A 16,219-nucleotide genomic window follows, 5' to 3' on the forward strand; every position below is an offset into this window, starting at 1 on the left:
TTTCTTTTGTCAAGAAACACATTTTATTTGGAGTCTGGGCTCCATGAACGCTCCACAATGAGTTTCATTTTTTTCCCACTTTATTACAGTCAAAGACCAGCAAATTACAGTCAGGGATCGACAAATTCTATACAGCAAATTGCAGTCGAGGATCAACACATTCTATACACACTCTCAACCTTAATTCCCCGTGTAATTGTAAATGAGTTTTAAAATCTCTCTGGTTAAGAGTGGTGGACTCTACAATCTGAAGAAATGGGTTTGATTCCCTACGACTCCACATGAAGCCTGCTGGATGATCGTGGGACAGCCCTAGTTCTCTCAGAACTCTCTAAGTCCACACGGAGGCAGGCACTGGCAAATCCCCTCTGAACACCTCTTACCTTGAAAACCTTATGGGGTCCCTGTAAATCAGATGTGACTTGATGGCATTTTCCACCATCACATCCACATAATGAATCATATAAATTTCTCAATTTGTGGTGACATTTCCTTTGGGGGGGGGGGGCTTCCCCAGGATTCTGTGAAGATTTGTGGCTCAGTGAGCATGGGCTGACCTAATACATCTTCTGGAATTTTCCCAACTTTAGTGGGACCAGAGTTTATATCAACCTGAGTCCAGTTTAACAGCATTCTAGTCTAAACTGAAAACAAAAAGTGGCCATTTAAATGTAGCAAGCTACTTGGAAGTCACCTTGGGTCTCCACTGTGGAGAAAAGTGGGGTATAAATGGAAAAAAGAAATAACTAAATACACTTACTGAGTAGGGACAGCTACCTTTTTTGGTATTTTGGGGGGTTTAGATTTAATAAACCCAGAAATTAAAAAAAAAACCCATCCCCCCAAAATGTTTGGAAATTAAAATTGAACCTGAAAAATATACCTGTCTTTGAATATCATGTGGGTCTTGGATGCAGGTGCAGAATTGAATGCTGGGACTGGTCAGACTTAGCCCAGCTTTCAACTGCAGCCAGGTTGAGCCCAGCATTGAACTGTGGGCTCTACCTGTCCGGGTCCAGCTTTAGACTATGGGCTCTGCCTTTGAAACCCACGTGGACTTCAACAGTGGAATCCACAGTTGAATGCTGGGCTCAGCCTGGCTGGGTCCAGCTTTAAATTGATGACTCTACCTCCAAAGGCCATGTGGACTTTGGAGGCAGCACGCGCAGTTCAACACTGGACCTTTAGGCTGCAAGTAGTCCAAGTAAATGAGGTGGAGGAGTTTTCTTTCTTCTTTTCTAGGTGGCAGGCTAAATGGACCCCCCGGAAATTTTTCAGGATCTGATTTTTTTGGCTCCTCCTACTTATTGCCTTTTATTCAGGTGAACCCCCCTCCCCCCAAAAAATACTGACAATATCTTTTTTTTCCTGGTTCAGGCTTACTGAATGTCCAAAGCTCTGATACAGAATTTACACTTCCAGTTGGCATATGCAATTGTGACATATGAGCAATAGCAGCTGTGAAAATAGGGAGAGTATTTTTAAATCTATAAAAGGATACAGTCAGCTTAGCATTTCCTGCTGAAAAAGTACAAAATAAATTTCATCAGACCACACTAAAACTTCCACAAGGATGTTTAATGCAAATAACCTCATACAGAAACAGTTTCGCTCCAAAAGATTTCTTGCACGCATGTAGAGTTAATTCCACATAGGCAGGAGCTATCTAATTATATGAGAAAGTCCTATTGTGCAGCTGAGTCATCTTTGGAAACAATGCATTCCAAAATTGAACCTACCCTGCTCAGAATCCCCATTTTGTCTTGAGTAAGACACCTTACAAGATAATACTAATTGCTGGGTTATGAGGTGAAACAAGTAGTGTTTTGAATAATGTTGCATTGGTACAGTTGGTAGAATTGGGCACGTCAGCCGGCAGAGTAGTAACTATTGACACATGCTCACAATTGACTTCTTGCATTTTCACCAGCATTCACCCTCAGAATATATTGGATTGTTGGACAATTTGCAGGCAGACCAAAGTATGCCCCAAACATGAAAGACTGTTGCTACGCAGGGCCTGTAAAACTGAATTATTCCACCGGGCTTTGGGGGAGGCTAGCCACGGATTGCCTGCCTCCTCTTGATGCCGTGTATTGCATCTCCGGCACTGCCGTGTATTCCATCTCTGTTGTTGGCATTGCTGGTCCCCTCCCGGCCTTAGGATCAGACGCCATTGATTACTACTGATTATTAATGATTAATATGAATTGTCATTGGTTCTATGATACTGCTGCTATTGTGTTTTAAGGGATTTTAATGTTTGTTGTTCATAATTTATATTTTATTGTGTATTGATTGTTTCTTGTACACCGCCCAGAGCCCTTCAGGGGTTGGGTGGTCTATAAAATCTAATAAATGAAATGAAATGAACTATTTGTGACCTCATCTAGAACCCTGGATTAATGGAAACATGCTCAGTTTTGAAAGCCAGACAGACAAAATGGTCAAGTGGAGCCCACTGAAATTATAAGCCATACAGCCCAACTCAACCAGTTGACCCAAGACAACCAAGAAAAGCTGATAATGCCAATTGGGTGTACCCGGGGGGGGGGGGGGGCAAGGACAGCTACAAAAGAGCTCATGTGCAAAAATATTTGGAATACAACCAACAAAATGTGTTAAAAAGCCAACTATATTTGAAATGTCTGCGAGTGTCAAAATCATATGGTGATTCTAACAGGCAGGTGCCATCGCTGGTTGCGTAAACTGAGCTGTAAGGTACAGGTGATTTATCCTGGCTTTATCCTGTCCTAAGTAATGTTATCTCTTGGAAAGGGGAATCTCAAAAATCTAAAATCACTGAATCAATATGAAGGATTTTTTTAAAGTCTGTTTTCAGAAGCATCTAATATAAGATATCTGTAACTAAACTGCCTAAGAATATGAACACACACAAAAAATCATCCTAGATATAGGACCCAAATGTTTGTCAGTGAGTAAATACGAATTTGTCCAACACCAATCATCATCATCGTCATCGTCATCAACTTTGTCAGTAACTTTAGTTTCTCAAAGACATGATTGTCAACCTTTCCTTCCTAGGTCTAATTTAATTATGCCAACCAAACTGTCCTGAAAACATGCAGTGACAAAGTTGCTCTTTAATTAACTGATGAACAGACCCTTTGTATTCAAGAGCAGTGGACCCCAGCCCTTTAAAAGTAAGTAATCTATGTATCTTGAACCATAGGAATGCAAATAAATCATTTATTCCACTTGGTCAGAAATTCAATAAAGATAAATTGGTCCAATAAAGGTAAATTGGTGCTAAGGTGTAGCTTATTTTTACTTAAAAAGTCTTGAATAGCATGAAAATTTCATGGGGTACAGGTAGCCACCCCCAGTCTAATAAAGGTACAGTACATTTGTATTGCCGAACACTTTCACATCCAGAATCAACTGCCTGTTGTGGGTTTTCCAGGCTATCTGGTCATGGTCTGGTAAGTTTTTGCTCCTAAAGCTTTTCTCACATCTGTGACTGGCATCTTTAGTGACACGTTGCATCACCATGACATGCCCAGGTGACAGTCACAGATGTGGTGAAACGTTAGGAGCAAAAACTACCAGATCATGGTTACACAGCCCAGAAAACTCACAACAGCCAGTACTGTATATTTGTTAAAAATATTTATATCTAGTCTTAAAGTAGAAGAAGAAGAGAAGAAGAGTTTGGATTTATATCCCACCTTTCTCTCCTGTAAGGAGATTCAAGGTGGCTTACAAGCCCCTTTCCATTCCTCTCCCCACAACAGACACCTTGTGAGGCAGGTGGGGCTGAGAGAGTTCCGAAGAACTGTGACTAGCCCAAGGTCACCCAGCAGGAATGTAGGAATTCAGAACCACATCTGGTTCACCAAATAAGCCTTTGCCACTCAGGTAGAGGAGTGGAGGATCAAACCCGGTTCTTCAGATTAGAATCCACCTGCTCTTAACTACTACACCATGCTGGTTCTCGTTAATAGCTTAGAAATGCAAATTAAAAACATATATAGTACAATAAATCCCCAAAGAAACCCACTTTAAAAATGCCTGCAGCCCACATCCCATTAAAAGCCCCCACAAATAAAATGGTCTTGTAGCACCTCCTTAAAGTCTCTAAAGGAAAACTCCCCAGGAAGCCCATTCAATAAGGTGGGAGCTACAGTGGAGAATGGTTGATGCCTGAAGCAGGGAACACCCAGGAAGTGGCAACTTGAAGGCCATCTAAAGAAGGAAGTCTTATTCACTGTCAGAGAATGCTTAAAGGAATTAAAGGCATGTGTTTAAATTTCTCAGAATGAAATCAATGTACTTTTCTTTGCTCTATGCTGCTTCACGTCTTGTTCCAGTAAAGTATGGTTTCAAGAAACTAAAACTCAGTGTAAAGATGTTCTTTGGCATGCGCAAGATTTTGAACAAGCTCCTGCAAACATGGAGGCAGAACAGATTTAGAACATACCTGTTAATGCGTTGCATGCGTGTATGTGGTATGTATATGCACACACATACAGTCTAGCAGTAGCTGCTCTTTTCCTTTTTTGATCCAGTCCAATATATTTATGACATTTTTTTCTAATTCTCCCTGGTATGAAATATACAAAACCCTATGTATATGCCACTATATATACTAATAGACAGAAGATAAACTTTACACAGACACACACATAGAGGGAAGGCAAGTGGGCATTTTGCTGCTTGTTAATTCCCACCCCCAGCATATCTAGTTATCCAATACCAAGCAAGCTACATCCAATGCAGTGTAGCAGTTAGAGTTTTAGACCAGGCCTGGGGACAGCTGTGCTCAAATCCCTGCTGTCTAAAAATGAATTAGGTGATCTTAAGCAGTCATTCTCTTTCAGACCAGTCTACCTCACAGGGTTGCTGGGAGGTAAAATAAAGGAGGGCAGAACCATTTATATTTTCCCTGGGGGATGGCCAGAAAACTAGTAAAATACAACTTTTGCTCCGCGTGCTTCGATACTGACAGTTAACTTACTACACTTCTGAAAATCTTGTGGTGTGAGGTTGTTTCAAAATAAAAGGGCCAATCAGTTATTTAAAACCCAACAGAGTATCACTTGTGGTTCATGAAATATTTAGCCTAGCGCTCACTGTCCGGTTTAACACTTTTAACGCACACACAGTATAACTGATGCCTTGGATCAGACACCTGTCAGAAAAAATAACGAATGGACATCAAACACACATGGTTGGAGTAAATAAGGCACAACTGGAACGTGGATTCAACATACTTGGGATTTCACATCAGTTATTTTATCTGGAATGGAACTGAATTTGTCCACATTACAAGAAGAAAGGATTGAATCCAGGCAACAATTTTGTTATAGTTTCCTTCTGCAGCTATCCTTTTTTGTTTTGTTTTTGTGCCTGAACTACTACATTAATCTTTATCAAGAGTCTTTATTTCTCCCAAGGACTTTTAAATGACCTGGGATTCCTCAGTCATTACAGAAGAAGAAGAGTAGGTTTTATACCCTGCTTTTCTCTACCTTAAGAAGTCTCAATGTGGCTTAAAATAGCATTCCCTTCTTCTCCCCACAACAGGCACCTTATGAGGCAGGAGAGGCTGGGAGAATTGTGACTGCTTCAAGGTCACCTAGCAGACTTCATGTGAGAGAAAGGGAAATCAAAATCAGTTCTCCGGATTAGGAATCTACTGTACTTAACCACTACATCACTCTGGCTCTCTTGTTACAAGTGTTCATAAAATTTGGAATTCGGCCTTTTATGAATTATTATATTACTGGTTGTTAACCTAAATAAACATTCAAATTCAAATACAGGTGTTAACTGATTAATGGCACCATCCAAAGGTGGGGAGGCAAAAGGACTTCAGGGAGTGGTGCGGTATCACCCCGCTGCCTCCAAGAAAGTTTATCGGCAGCACAGGGAGCAGTAAAAGCCCTGAAGCATACACCACTGAAAAGCCCCATAGGGCATGCAAGACTTGGACCACTGAAAAGGTGGCATAAGTCCAAGGGTTAAGGCACTGTCCCCCAGCCCTCTATCCCAGGTGGGAACCAACTAGCATCAGCTCCACCCCCAGGAACACCTCACCCCTGCCCCCAATGACTCTGGTGTACAAGAGGGATGCTAGCACAACCTCGCTACAGCCCAGATTTCAGATTCTGCATCAGTGGGGCTGCGGGATAGACAGTCACTGGTGCATTGCCCTCCCCAGGGCACTCTCTCCAGCAGAGAGGGCAGACGAGCCAGTGACTGCCAATCCCACAGCCCCACTGATGCAAAACCTGAAGTCTGGGCTGTAGCAAGGTTGTGCTAGCATCCCTCTTGTATACCAGAGTTGTGTGTGTGTGTGTGGGGGGGGTGTGTGTGAGAGGTGTTCCTGGGAGTGGAGCTGATGTTAGTTGTTAACGCTATTCTGAATGGTCTCTGCTTTTTCTTGGTTACATTTGAATTGCATCTGACCCTGAACTTCCTGTATTTCATTAACTTTGGACCATGAAGTTTTCCTAGCTTCATACAGAAATATTTGCCATGTGGACCCACAAAAAAAGCTTGTGACAATAACACATGGTCTTAGGATGGTACTGCCAGTCACTATGAGAAGTTTGGTTCATATATTAAGCCCAAACAATTAGAATATAAATGGAACGAAATGTTTGGCTTGCCTTCCCATCTGCCTCAGCAATATCTCAAGCAACATTTTGGGTATGACTCAACAAAGGCACTTCTTTGCATGACTCAATTTTGCATTACTGGTAGAATGGAGGAATCTTTGAACAGATGGAATGGCCTTGCTAGACTGTTCCTCCACGTGGAAATGATGTGGCTATTATTGTCAAGTCAACCTACCTGCCTGCCAAGTGTTCAGATCTTACATTTCTTATAGAAGAGTCAGGTTCATGTGCTCCAGAAAAAAAGGAAAATAAGAGGCTGACAATCAATTTTATGACTGTCGGTCCTTTGGCAGAACATAAAAAAGAGTAGTAAGGAAAGCTAAAGGTTTTAGCATATCAAGGATAAAGCCATTGATCTCTCTCAAAATGATTACATAAGTTCCACGGGTATGATAATTACATAACACAAAGGTATCATATCAAATTACTGGCGTATAACATGATCAAGTTCAATGACATCTTGCTTAGACTATAATTTCTTGTTGAAATTTCTTGCTCAGACTACGATTTCTTGGTGAAAATGTTGGCTTCTGAAGGAACTTGAGCCAATGCATACTGTGTTTCCCCGAGAATAAGACAGTGTCTTATATTAATTATTGCTCCCAAAGATGCGCTATGTCTTATTTTCAGGGGTTGTCTTATTTTTCCGCTCCACAGCTGCATGCTCTGGTGTTCTGTTCGGCAGGCATGCTTCCAAACAAAAACTTTGCTACGTCTTACTTTCGGGGGATGCTTTATATTTAGCACTTCAGCAAAACTTCTACTACGTCTTATTTTCAGGGGATGTCTTATTTTCGGGGACACAGGGTACAACTAACAGCATACCAAACCTGTCCCAGAAGTTTCATGGAATTGCCCATTCCCTAACAATATGTATGCACATTTTTTAAAAAAGCTATTACACTTTCATTATTTCTAAAAAATTTTTTTGCAACAGTCTCAGAATAGCAAAACATTATTATTCAGCAGGTGAGGTATTCTCTAGTATTTCAGCAACCATAAACAGCTCGTATCCTTTATACTATCCTTATACAAAATCGTATCCTTAAACTTTAACCTAAGGAATGCATAAGCATTTCCACAATGCCATTATTACAGGGACAGAATATTTTAGTATGTTCGATTTTCTTACATCTTCCAGTTAGAAAAGCTGATGGTAATACATTAAACCTTGCAATTGCCAGGGCTCGTCTTTGTTTAGGATTTGGGAAATCCATGCTAGTTGGGGAACATGTTTTCTGGATCGGCAACATTAAGCTTTGGAACTCTATGTCCAACAATTTTTAGCCATTTTAAAGGTCTCATCCAAAGAGAGCATATTCAATGAGTCCACAACAAGAACTATTAGATACTCCCATTTCTCTTAAAATCAGTGGCTTTCTACTATCATACTCCAAGATAGAAAGCTTCAGAAGCTATGTCTTATCATTTTTTGCTAACATAGTACTTCTGGTTACAAAAATTGGCAGCAGTTAACTATCTATACTCTGTCTCAGAAAAAGATGTTAGTACAGTTAGTTGAGGTGCACTGATTGAGAAAATTGTATGCTTCCACACTAGAATATAGTCCAGAATGAATTTGAGACTTATCATTCATTTTTACATGCTGCCTTTGTCAAGACCATTATTATGTGCCCTATTGAACATAGTACTTTGATACAAGAGCATGTATTTTTACTTTCAAATGGGTTGGGGCGGGGGGAGCAGGGCTGGGTAGGCACTAGGATGTTGTAGTATTCGTTAACAAAGAAAGTCCACCATGTTGAATTCTGTGGTGGAGGAATATACACTCCTACTAATATCTTTTTCTGAGACAGACTATGGAGTTAGTCATCATCCATTTGCCCATGCTCCAGGTTTTAACTTTGCTTTGTTCTAACTTTCCTAAACCAGTCTTTTTGGAAATACCCCATTCAAACATCTTAGGATGGAGATGTGTCCAGGAGGTGGCATAAGTCCGTTAAGTCCAATGGGAGCTTTCCGGTGGCAAGGAGGCTTTTCCGTGTTCTTTGCCTCCCCACACAACTGGAAATCCCCCTTGGGAATGGCAGGGCAGCGTGGCTGCAGTGCTGCATTTGGGTGTCCAGCCCTCTGGATGGGGCTGCCTGTTATTCAGTCTTTTTGTTAAGTTACATAGAAACCTTGGGTGAGAACAAATGTATCTAGACATACAGCTGTTAACAAAAAAGACTGTTTCATCGGTAGCCAAAGTCACCAGGTCTTGTCTATGATCCAAGAAGGCATCCCTAAACTTTGCCAGTTTAACAGCTCCACATGCCAACTAAGCCAACTTCCCTTGTATGTGTCAAAATCCCAAGCTGCTATGGTGTCACACAATCCAAAGTGCACCCACAGTAAAGTCACTGAGAAGGATATTATCAGTTCAGTTCAGCAGAATATTGCAATTTGAAGCCCAGGGCCCCCCCCGCCCCAAAAAAGAACTGATAATAATGCTTAAAACAATACAATTCAAAACAGACAAACAAACCCTGAAAGTAATAATGTGTGACACAGGGCACAAGAAAACAGAAATAAAACAACAAACAGAAAATATAAAAAACCTGGGATTGTTGGATATTCCCAAATCATATGAATGAAAATTGAGTTTATTTGTTTGTTTGTTTATTTAATCTCAGCATAGGAAGGGACCACCACAGCTACCTAGTCCAACCCCTGCCCATGCAGATAGTACATCAATAGTATTTCTGACAAGTAGGTATCCAATCAATAGCTAAAAACAACCAGCAACAAAGAATCTACTTTTACATAAGGGAGAATGATTCAATGTTGAATACACCTGACCACCCGGAAGTTCTTCCTCAGATTTACTGGTTGAGGAGTGGACTTTATACTGGAACACCTCCACATGAGCAGTGGACTCTTATCTGGTGAACTGGATTTGTTTCCCCACTCTTACACATGAAGCCTACTGGGTGAAATGGGACTAGTCACAGTCCTCTCAGAACTCTCTCAGCTCCACCTACCTCACAAGGTGCCTGTTATGGGGAGAGGAAGGGAAGGAGTTTGTAAGCCATTCTGAGACTCCTTACGGGAGAGAAAGGTGGGGTATAAATCCAAACTTTTCCTCTTCTTTTGGATACAATTTATATCCATTAATCTGAGTACTATTATCCAACATGACTGAAAACTTATCTGTCCCATCCTCCATATGGCATCCTTCTAGGTAATGGAAGGAGGCAATCGTACCACCTCCTAAGTATCTCCAAACCCCTCACTCCTAATCTAAGAACATGACCCTCACACAGGTGGGACTTTGGGATGCAGCAACTACATTTTGGCCTACAAAGGCAGCTCACAAGGGTCCCCTTAGGCCAGGGGTCCCCAACATGGTACCCATGGGTGTAGTGGTGCCCACCACAACTTTCCAGGCACCTGCCATGGGCTTTTTAAGAGTCAGGAGGATCTTTTCCCAGTAATGTTCCTGACTGGGCACTGAAGGTTTGATTGGTTTTTTAAAATATTGCTTGGGCAGCAGCTGCCAATACAGCATAAGGATCTTCACTGTGTGACTGAAAATAAGCTGTGGCAGCCATTTTGTGGTAGGCTTAGCATCCTGTGGCAGCCATTTCATGGCAACCATTTCATGGCTGTAGCCTTCAGGTTGTGTTAGACTTTCAGTAATACCCACAGGTTTAAAAGGGTTGAGCTAAGGAATTTGGGCTGGCAATCTTGCTGTTCTTCCTACAGATCAGAGGAGAAGATTCAAATATTGATTCAGAGGTCTCTGAGGGAGACTCTACTAAAAAGTACGGCAGCTGAAGGGAGGGGTCAGGTACACATGAGTGTGGGAAAATAACCATTTGGAAGAAGAAGAAGCAGAGAAACAGATTTGTGAGCTGGCAGTAGTGAAACATCTTGGGGGAACAGGACTCTCTCCCTCTCTATAGCTCTGACATAGGTAGTGGATATGCTGCCCTACAGGTGTACCTCTTTCCTCCACCTATGTCATATTTGTGTATTGGAAAATAAAGCAAATATCGGAATAATGTCCTATGATGGCTTCCGCTACATGCCCGACGTGCTGCCCAGCAACTTCCCAGTGTTCAGAGAAGTGGAGAAAGCATTGCTCTCCTAACAATGAATTCCAGATTTAAGACCTTGGGGCTATTTGTAAGCCTGGCAAAGAAAAAGAAAGAAGCTTATTTCCAGTTGAGCATTGCCTCGTCATCCTGCCATGTGCCTTTACTACCCACAAGGCATTCTTCTTTTAGAATCAGAGCCATTTGCATCCATCACAGCTGAGCACAAAAGCTGTTCTTTCTGCCTCCACACCACAGTTTTGCAAACATTTAGCTTGTGATCACACACAAGCTGGTCAAATGATACAAGGTGAATCAAGACTAATCAGGAAAACATCACTGTCTTCCAAAGACAAAGAACAACTACTTACTGAATGTTGACGCAGAGGCAATTGTCCCAAGATGGACAATTATCTTCTGCAGCCATTCTTTGTCACTAGAGCGCATGTAAATGGCAGAAGGCCATTACTAGCACATGACAGCATACGCACTGGAGAACTGGCATGGCTGATATTGATGGGTTTTGTGAACATGCCAGTGGGGAAGAGATGGGTTTCAGGGTTTGCTACCAAAGCTAGTTCCTGACTTTGTACTTCCTAAATCTGAGCCGTCCAATCCTGGATCATTTGGCCATGTTCCTCTTTTGACTGCTGTTCCCATTTCCATCATACTTTGCATGCCTTTTGACCTCACCTTCCAAAAAAGCCACTACTTTTTCTACATTCAAGGGGTGTGTGTGAGAAAGATACAAATACATTTACACATAAATGCCCTTTGATGTTTGTGCTGCCAGCAACTTTACACAGCTATTCTTCTGGAATGGGTTATGATAGAGTTTTTGCTAGACGCAAGGCTGAGTTTCAAAAAAGACCTCACCATCTAGTCGAACAATGAATTGGATATGTAAAGAACACCATTCTTAGGTAACTGACAATGCAATCTGAAACAGAGTTATTGCAGTCTAGGTCCATTGACTTCAATGGGCTTAGACCGGAGTAACTGTGTTCTGGACTGCCCTGTTAAGTCTCCTTCTAGCACATGAATCAACACATGAATCATCACTACTAGGACTCTATTAACATGTTTATCTAGTCTCTCCATTGACTACGGATTAATTTTCAGGTAAAATCCACCTGTAAAAGTCCTTTCATGGGCTAGGGCCTGCACACCTGCTGGACTGTCTCTCCTCTGGGCAGCTCCACTCATCAAGGCAAAACCTGCTAAATGTGCCATTCTGCCAACTGGTGCAATCATCAGTTGCCCAAACCTGAGCATTCTCTGTAGTGGCTTTCACTTGGTGGAACAGTGTGCCTGATAAAATCAGAAAGACTCCCCCCATTTTGCAGAATATATAAAATAGAACCGTTTATATGAAGTAAATAAGGTTGTTGATGCTGTCAAATTAAGGAAGTTCTCCTTTTTTTAACATTCTCCCCTAATTTTCCAGTCCAGCCTTATTATTATGAAATAAGAACATGACAACAGAATGTAACAAGACCCCGCTGGATCAGACCAGTGGTTCATCTACTCCAGCATCCTGTATCACACAGTGGCCAATTAATTCCTCTGGAGGCCCAACAGCAAGGCATAGGGACTGAGTCTATGTCTGTGGCCATCACCACATCCTCTAGCAGAGAATTCCACATTTTAATCACTTGCTCTGTAAAGAAATCTTTCCTTTTGTTCATCAACTTTTAATTCTGATACAAAACTAAAGTTTACATAATTAAACAGTTTCTTCTAAGTTCTTTGATTTAAAGTTGACCAATTTAAACACACAAGAGACTACATGTAATACTCACAATTACAATACAGGTATTTAAGTTGGTTCAATATAAAAAAAGTAACTCACCAAGTATAATTAATACTGCTAGTTACATCCTTGAGTACACTTTTTATTATCAGATCTCAAAAAGTGATAGTGTACATTTAAACAAAGGGTTCAATCAAGTCATCTATCAGTGGAAAGTGCTGCTGTTTGCAGCTCTTTCCTGTATCCCCTCCCTACCATAAGAAAGTTGATTCAAGGGACACATGTGAATTAGACGGTCAGAGGGCCACAGTGGGAGGAATAAGGTATCAAGTTCACTTCCTTACAAAAAAGATAGAAAATGAAAGTTTCACACCCCCACACATAAACTACAGCCTCAACCCATGCAGCTATTCTCCCATGTGTACCCTGTCTTAGAATCAACTGTCCATCAAAGGACTAAGAGGAAAAAAGGGAAATCCAGGACAGATTCAGTTTATGCACCAACAGATTACTATATCCAACTCTAAGTCCACCAAGAAACAGTCACTGAATGAAGTCCGCACTGATTGAATTGGCAAATGCACCATTATTTATTTAAGGCACTAATGAGGTGCAACTGAGATCTATTCCACTGATTCAAGTAGTTTTAAAACAACCACCTCCAACAAGAACTCTTAGCAGTTAGTAGTAGTCAGATTAGTAAAAAGTTAAAATGTAAGAAATGGCTAAGTGCCAACAAGAAGTAAAATATTGCTTTAAATAGAAACACAATGCAACAGTAAGAACTCCAACTATTAGAAATTCTATTTAGAAACAGAACATAAACATCTCAACAAGATAAAATAGACATTGAGAAATAGATAACATCTAACTGCAAATCAACTTCAACTTGAAGGAACCTTTGTTAGTAAGGCTACATAACTGTCAAGCATTTTTGGTTTGCTATGACTTCCGAATTGGAATTAAACCAGATGACAGTATCTCAGTAATACTTCAGGTCTTCAGTGAAAGTATCAAGTCAAACACTTTTAAGTACAGCGCGGCTTCTTCTGAAATGATGTGCCCTCTTCTCCTTTTGTGGACTGTTTGCACACGATTGTGATGGATCAGCCATAGAATATTCCATGGTTCAGGCCACGATCCATTTCACCACCATAATTGACAGTGGTATAAGCCGGAGGCATGATGTAATTTCTTGGCTCTCCAGGAGGCCACTGGGGTGGAACCTGGTAATTGTAAGTTGGTTGGTATCCTACAGGGACTTGCTGCTGAATTAGTAAAGTTGGTGAACCATAAGGATATGCCTGAACATATTGTGTTATAGGGCTCATCACAGCTGGAGGATGCATATATGTCTCTTGGTTACTCCAAACACTGTGGAACTGAGGTGTAGGTGAATTAATAAGTACCGGCCTAGACTGCACATGATAGGTACATAAATTCGGGTGTTTTCTTATTGCAGGTCCCAGCTTGAGTTTCTTTCCATGGAAGTTTATTTGCGATTCAACAATTTTTTGTACATCAACGTTGTCCAAAAACGATACAAATCCATACCCCTTGGACACACCAGTCCTATCTGTGATTATTTTTACTTCTTTAACAGTGCCATATCGAGCAAAGAAGCTCCGGATTTCAGTCTCATCCATCCGTATATCTATTCCTCCTACAAAAATTGAATTTGGCATGATTTTCCCTTCAGGTAAAACATAACCTTGGCTTGTTGCAGGCAATTGAACACTTTCATCCCTGGAAATGCTTGCATTTTGTGTGTCTTGATTTGCACCAGACATCGCAGCGCTTAAACGCCTAAAAACTGGTTTAATGGTGTGGCTTTAAAAAAAATTAAAAGTAACTCACTAACTTCCCACCCCTCCCCGGAAAACTCCCCTGATGCGCCCGCTGTTCATCAACTTCATTGGACGCTCTCAAGTTCTAGGACTTTGGGAGAGAGAAAAAGTTATCTCTTTCCACATTCTCCACCCTATACATAATTGTATAAACCTCCATCGTCTCTACTTAGTAATCTCTTTTCTAAACTGAAAAGTCCCAGATTCTTCAACCTTTCCTCATATGATTTTAGATTAATTAGATCTTTGTGTCGACCTTCCCTTTGGGGCTCAGGGGGCAATTCAGTCAATAACCATTTACAGATATTATGATATACCAATTCCATAATTTAAAATTTTAAAAGAAGGTGCTCCATCACCTTAACTGTCTTGGTTCCCCTCTACTGTACTTTTCCCAGCCCTGCAATGCCCCCGTTAGATACAATTACCAGAACTGCACATAGTATTCTGAATGATGTCACATCATAGATCTACACAGGGGAATTATAAAATTGGCCTCTTTGTTTTCAATCCCTTTCCTAATAAACCCCAGCCTTTTTAAACCACTGCAGTGCACTGGGTTGACAATTTATTTTAGCTAACCACACACTTCATGGTCTCCAGTGTAAGTGGAAACTGCCCAGTGTTTTGGATATCCCTGTTTTTTCAGACATGTCAACTGGAGGTGTGTAAATCTGAACTGGGGTGTGTAGTCCAAATTTTAACCATTTCCTCCTGAACAGAGGTCATGCATGGGCAACCCCCCACCCCCAACGACAACTATGAAGTATCACACGCATTTTCAAAATAGGATATAGTTGACCCCTTTTGTCTGAAACTAAGGTTCTGCTTTGGGTGTGGCGGGTGTGTTATCCTCAAATCTGCTGGACATGCGGAATGTTCCTAAGCATGTTTAATAGATCTTTCTCCCTTTTCAACTCTATAGTGAAACTGCCCTGCAGACTTGCTGAAGGGGAAGTCAAGGAACTTGGCTACAAAGTGGAGGCTTGGGATCAGCAAACTAAATACCAAGGCTAGACTTGCCAAACCTGTACCCAGTATAGGCAGGGGCTTTTGGAAGAAGGGTTTAAGAACTGGAAGTGCTATCACGACATCAAGAGATGCTGTAGGATTTCCTGGGAAGTCAATTAAGGCTGTGATATCACTTGTAGGTCTTGATTATATTTGCCATTCTAGTTCAGTTTGGCAGACTTTGTATGCCTTGATGCAACAAGAATCGACCGTTAGATGCATTATTTCTCCAGCAGCCTATTATGCCAGGGCTTAATGTAGGTAATCGAAATAAACGATGATGGAAGTCATCCTGGGCAATTATGGCTCTCAAAATTGCTCATTCTGTGAGTGACAAGTGTCACAGTCAATGCTTAATTGCTTCAATGAAAATAGGCTGCAACTCAAGCCAACCTGTAAATCATACACTCTTCCCTGTTACTCCAAAATGTACAGGATCTGGATATTGTCACTCACAAGTAAAGGAGAAGCTCACAGGTAAAGAAAGCCCATCAGGAGTCAGGTAAAGTAGAATTAAAGACAACAGATTTCACATTCAGACCTTCAGATTACATCTCTGAGAACCAATCACTTGAAGCCATACCTTGAACGGATATGTTTCTGCAGATTGTGTGTGTGTTTATTTTTAAGGGATGAAATATCCAGATTGTCCCCTCCCCACAACCACCATTTCCTATACAGCTTGAACAAAAACATTAATGTTCTTTTCTTTCACTCCTTTTTTTTCTTTTAAAGAGATTGTTATGGGGAGGGAACAGTACTTGGTTTGTTTTGTTCATTCAAGTTCCTGATCTTCCCAGCAGCCCCCCTCCCCGCAACTTTCTAGTCCATGAAATTAATCAAAATTGTATTGACTTGTGACGGATCCTCATTTATGTTCCCAGAAGGAAACGCTGAGACAGAAAATTCTGCACAAAATGGTCA

The 16,219-nt window shown here is 41.1% G+C and overlaps 2 protein-coding genes across 5 annotated transcripts in view; both read right to left on the reverse strand.

Moving 5' to 3' along the window:
- The window catches only part of PCLO (piccolo presynaptic cytomatrix protein), a 177,491-nt gene that overhangs the window by 141,474 nt on the left and 19,798 nt on the right, over positions 1–16,219 (reverse strand). The gene's annotated exons all lie outside the window — the stretch shown is intronic.
- On the reverse strand, positions 7,343–14,229 carry LOC125435242 (deleted in azoospermia-like). Of its 2 annotated transcripts, none has more exons than XM_048501410.1 (2): positions 13,521–14,229; positions 7,343–7,353 (listed from the first exon to the last, which is right to left on the reverse strand). In XM_048501410.1, exon 1 carries the CDS (start codon positions 14,225–14,227, stop codon positions 13,544–13,546), a length of 684 nt encoding a protein of 227 aa, XP_048357367.1. In that variant the 5' UTR covers positions 14,228–14,229; the 3' UTR covers positions 7,343–7,353; positions 13,521–13,543. The 2 variants fall into 2 exon arrangements, with proteins under 2 accessions (XP_048357367.1, XP_048357366.1); XM_048501409.1 differs by lacking the exon at positions 7,343–7,353 and adding an exon at positions 13,269–13,315 and having other exon boundaries at positions 13,500–14,229.

This window comes from Sphaerodactylus townsendi, linkage group LG06, assembly GCF_021028975.2.
Source record: "Sphaerodactylus townsendi isolate TG3544 linkage group LG06, MPM_Stown_v2.3, whole genome shotgun sequence".
In the NCBI taxonomy this organism is placed as follows: domain Eukaryota; kingdom Metazoa; phylum Chordata; class Lepidosauria; order Squamata; family Sphaerodactylidae; genus Sphaerodactylus; species Sphaerodactylus townsendi.

What these genes read in the sequence shown, in the direction of transcription:
- LOC125435242 (XM_048501410.1), bottom strand. Translation starts at nt 14,227, where the DNA reads ATGTCTGGTGCAAATCAAGACACACAAAATGCAAGCATTTCCAGGGAT.